Source organism: Charadrius vociferus, unplaced genomic scaffold, assembly GCF_000708025.1.
Source record: "Charadrius vociferus isolate BGI_N301 unplaced genomic scaffold, ASM70802v2 scaffold138, whole genome shotgun sequence".
Classification (NCBI taxonomy): domain Eukaryota; kingdom Metazoa; phylum Chordata; class Aves; order Charadriiformes; family Charadriidae; genus Charadrius; species Charadrius vociferus.
This window is the reverse complement of record NW_009649728.1, coordinates 94,619-99,169: the sequence shown is the minus strand read 5'-3', so window position 1 is coordinate 99,169 and position 4,551 is coordinate 94,619. Positions and strand designations below refer to the sequence as shown.

General features: G+C 56.4%; 1 protein-coding gene across 1 annotated transcript in view; it reads right to left on the bottom strand.

The window, feature by feature from the left end:
- Positions 1 to 4,551, bottom strand: part of STIM1 (stromal interaction molecule 1) — a 63,273-nt gene that overhangs the window by 3,544 nt on the left and 55,178 nt on the right. Inside the window, exons 10-11 of the mRNA XM_009890839.1 lie at positions 3,135 to 3,235; positions 2,444 to 2,679 (exon numbers count right to left, since the gene is read on the bottom strand). Coding sequence (XP_009889141.1) covers positions 2,444 to 2,679; positions 3,135 to 3,235 — 337 coding nt within the window. The remainder of the gene's footprint in view (positions 1 to 2,443; positions 2,680 to 3,134; positions 3,236 to 4,551) is intronic.

Sequence of the window (4,551 nt, the reverse complement as noted above, 5' to 3'; positions counted from 1 at the left end):
AGCCTGGCGGGCAGCGGGGAGGAGGAGGAGGAGGAGGTGGGGTGGGGAAGGAACGTCATCACCTCCTCCTGGCCTAGCCTGAGTCCTTAACCTCCACCTCAGGGGTAAAAGAGAGTAAAAAGCAACCCTCCGGAGGCCATAACTGGATTTTTTTTTCAAAAAGCAAAACCCCAAAGCGCGTGAGGACTACAGCGAACTGTGATTCTTCTTCATCCCACCAGACTCTTCCCAGGGGTTAGTAAAGATGCTGATGACTCAGTGAAGAGAGGTACACTCATTAGTTTTCTGTGCCAGAAAAGTTGGAAAATTCGTGTATGTATTTTAGTCCAGGAAAAGGGCAGAGGGTAGAACAAAAAATTAAAATATAATTGAAAAGAACCAAACCAGGGTATTTCCAGAGGGACTGATCCTCCAAGGACAGAGACGAGCGGTCACTGAACCTGCGCCCGAAAAGCCAGGCTGCGTCTGGGATGGGCCAACCGGGTGTGAACAGGAGAGAAAAACGTGATTTACTGGGAGAATCATCACGGGCAGTCGGCAACGTCCCCAGCGCATCTGGGGAGGAAAAACTCCGCTCTTCTCTCCTGAAGCAGCTTTTGTACACCGGGAAAGAAAAACCCTCTAGGGGAAGGCAAACACCCCCGTGCTTCGGGACACCGGGCACCCAGCGCCTGCCGCACCGAGTCCTCCCCCGCGGGGACGCGGAGCAGCGCTGCGGCACGAGGCAGGCGGGCAGGCTCGCCACCCGTCGTGGCGTGATGGGAACTGCGAGTCCTCGCTGCAAAAAATCCCCCTCGGGGTGTCTCAAGGAAGGCACGGAGAAGCTGAGGCTTGAAATCTCGCACGAGGGCTCACCCCTCATACGGCTCACAGCCTCGGCCAGCGCCCTTCCGGTGTTACTTAGGACTTTTGTTCAGACATCCCTCTCTCATTAACACCTAGCTTGCATCTTCGCAGGTGTGTTATTAGAGCTGCCGGGCTTGGCTTCTAACGGGAACTGATGATCTCAAAACCGAGCAGGACACCGTTATCTGTTTGAGGGTTTAAACCTCCCCTGAGCACACCAACCCCACAAACCCCCACGGTGGCTGAGCCCTGGAAACACGCAGATACGCGGTTCCTCCTGCCTTAGCATCCTGCAGACTGCCCAGACCCGCAGTGCTCTGCCTTCTCCCCCCGTGGCCCTGAGCCCGACCTCAGCACGCGCCTCCGGACCTTCACAGCCTCTAACCGGAGCCCGAAGCCACGACGGGGGGACGGCGAGGGCACGTACGGGCACCTCCCGCAGCCCTCGCTGCCAACCCCGAGGCTCTTCTGTTCCTCTTCCCCACCTTCTGCCCAGTTAAACAGACTTTGGGTGAGGTCCTCACTAGAAAGTGACCCGAATCTTGTGACATTAACTAAAAAAGAGCGCCGCAGCGAACACTGTCAGCGCAGGCTCCCCTCTCCCCGCTGGAGCTCGGGCGGCGGAGCTCCAGCCACCCAGACCGCCGTCAGCGTGCCCGGAACTGCTCCTCCGTCCTCCCGACCTCTTGTGCAACAGCTACAGATAGGAAACTGTATTTGGAAAATGCTTTTTTGAGAGAAGCAAGGCCAAATCTGGGTCAGTTCAACATGGGAACAGTAGTCGGGACCGATTCACAAACCTTCAGCGGAGAGGAGACAGCCTTCCCTCGACCCAAGAGCCCCGCGGCTGAGGGAGCGGCAGGCACAGGGTGTCCCCAGTTCAGCCCCTTCCTCCGAGAGAGCCGGGCTCACGCGAGCGGGACCATCTCCCCCGCCAGCGGCCCCACTCCTCCCCGCAGGAGCCGATGCGCTCTGTGTACCGACAGTCACCGGTAAAGAGGGGGCGAACGCCCGCCTCGGTGACTGCAGCACAGGCAGGGGACGCGGGACCCCGGCGTGTCTCTGCTGCAGGGAACGCTGACGGGTCGCGACAGGGAGGCAGCATCAGCACAGCAGACTGCTCCTCCCCAGACAGAACAACAAGAGGTGCCAGTCCAAAGCTGTGCACGAGGAGGGGGCGTCCAAGTCCTCTTACATCCCCAACAAGTGCTCTACCCCGGGGGAGAGGGGACACTGCACTCCACTTTCCCTTCCCGTTCCTGGGAGTCCAGCCCACGCCTTCGGCGTTGTTTGCAAAGGCATAAATTCAGTGAGTTGAACAGAACAGCACAGATACGGTTAAATGATGAGTGACAACATCTACAAATTGCTAGTTCTGCTGGAATTAACAGGCTCCAAGCAACCCCAGCAGCGGTGGTCTGCCACTTCTGGACATTCCTGACCCTCAACGACTAACAATTTGTCTTCGGTCATTTACAAATCCACTTAGATACCTTAATTCCTCCTAACACATCTGAACTACCGCTCCAGGGCTGCCCCACGTCGCGGTCCCCGGCGGACGCAGACTCACCACGCGCAGCTAACACGGACCACGTACATTGTATGGACATGGGAGACACGAGCTCTTCGTCCAAATCGTCCACGTCATCGGTCATGATGAAGTGCGAGGGGTTGGGCCGCGGGGTGCCCATCCAGCTGGGGTCGATGTTCAGGGCTGAGGCCAGGCTGTGGATGCCCGGGTTGTTGACGATCTGGAAGCCGCAGAGCAGCTCTATCTGCTGCCAGCGATGCAGGCGCTCCCGCAGCGCCGCCGTCACTTCGCTCAGCGCTTGCCTGGAAGGAAGGTTAAACAAGGGAAAACGTAGGGAGTGAAGGGGAAACACACCACAAGTTGTCTGAAACAGGGAGTCTCGCGGTTCGGCTTTCTATCCCAATACTTGAGACATCTTTCACTCCACTTTCAGGAATACGGGAATTAAAAAAAAACAGCAACAACTGCAATCGCCAGGGATAGCGGCTCAAGAATGCTGCAGCCGCACGAATCCACACTGTGACAGGACGTGTAATTGCTCTGTGTAACCGCCATTTCTTGTTTCACACAGATAAAATTAAGAGGTTATTCATTACAAGGAGCAAGTCCAACCCCAGTCAACTAAAGTCAACAGAACAAAAACTCAGTGAGGTGAGACCAAGAGCACCTGTAGGGGCTACAGTACGCGCGTGTCTGTAGTAGCAGAGGGATGGAAGGGGTGGGCAGAAATAAGGGGAGATATTAAGTAGATACTCACTTTGCAGTTAAGATTTTATGATCGACATCATCTAGAGACGAGCTGTGAGCAACGTGAAACGTTCCAAACAGGGTGTTTCGCTTCTTTTTAATTTTTTCAGCCTGGAACATCAACAGAAAAAGGTCACAGGAAGAAGAGGACCTCATGTTTCCTCCAGGACAAGAACATCCTGGATGAGCTGAGACAGAAATAGTCCCTGCAGCTGTCTGCACACAGGTAAATAGTGTGAATCGGGTTTTTACTGAAGGATGTTATTCCTCCCAGCACGGTGGGCGAGGAATTCCTCCGCAGCCAGTCAGCAGGTTGCGGGTTTCGTGCTCCTCCTCGGCCCTTCTCCCGATTTCCCCAAAGTCGGAGGGAACCGAAGCAGTGACCTCACCCAGCGAAGGGCTCTCAAAAAGTCTGTTTGTGTCTTTCTCAGGAGCGTTTCAGAGGAACACCGTTAATGCCCTAGGGTTGTTCCTACAGGGAGGTGCTTTGTTTTGGGGTTGGGTTTTTTGCCCTCCCTTTGCGGCACAGCGTATATTCAGGATGAAAATCTGAGCTCCGGCTCACTGATGTAGCGGCATCGACTTGAGACTGACAGAAGACAAACCGCGGACGTGGACGTGAGCACTGACACAGCAAAAGGGAAACCACGGCCACGGTGAAACGTTCAGAATGAAAACGTATTAAGGCAGACACATTTTCTGTGCTGCAGCTCTGACTGCTGTGTCTGTGCACAGAGACAAACGCGTGTTACAACAGCTTCCCCGCACCCCATCGCTTTCTGGTTGGCATAGAAAATTTGAAACAACCGGGAACACAGAAATGAGTCATTGCTACAGATGGCACGCAGACCTTCGAAATTTTGTTGCCTGTGCACGTAGATCACCCAGGGAGGGGATTACGCTTAATAGGTGCAAAACCTTCTGCTGACTGCCTGCCCGCGGTGCCGCGGCGCCCGCAGCGGCTCAGGCTCTGCCCCGTCCCAGGGCTGCAGCACGCCGGGACGGGCTGAGGCAGCGGAGGGGCACCCCCAGCTCCGCACCTCACCGCCCTCAGCGCGACTGCTCGTCGGCCTTTTCAGCCCCCACTTACACCTCTGTGAAGGTTTGTGCTGCACTTAAAAAAAAAACACCAAAAAGCAAATTTAAGGCATTAAAAAGGAAAAGCTCCCCATGAGCCGTCAACGTGCGCTGGCAGCCCAGCGACCCCCGGCACCCCGGGCTGCATCCCCAGCAGCGTGGCCAGCGGGGCGAGGGGGGACTGTGCCCCTCTGCTGCGCTCTGCTCTGGGGAGACCCCCCTGCAGTGCTGCCTCCAGCTCGGGGGCCTCAGCACAGGAGAGACATGGACCTGGTGGAGCGGGGCCAGAGGAGGCCCCGGAGATGCTGGGAGGGCTGGAGCCCCTCTGCTGGGAGGACAGGCTGGGAGAG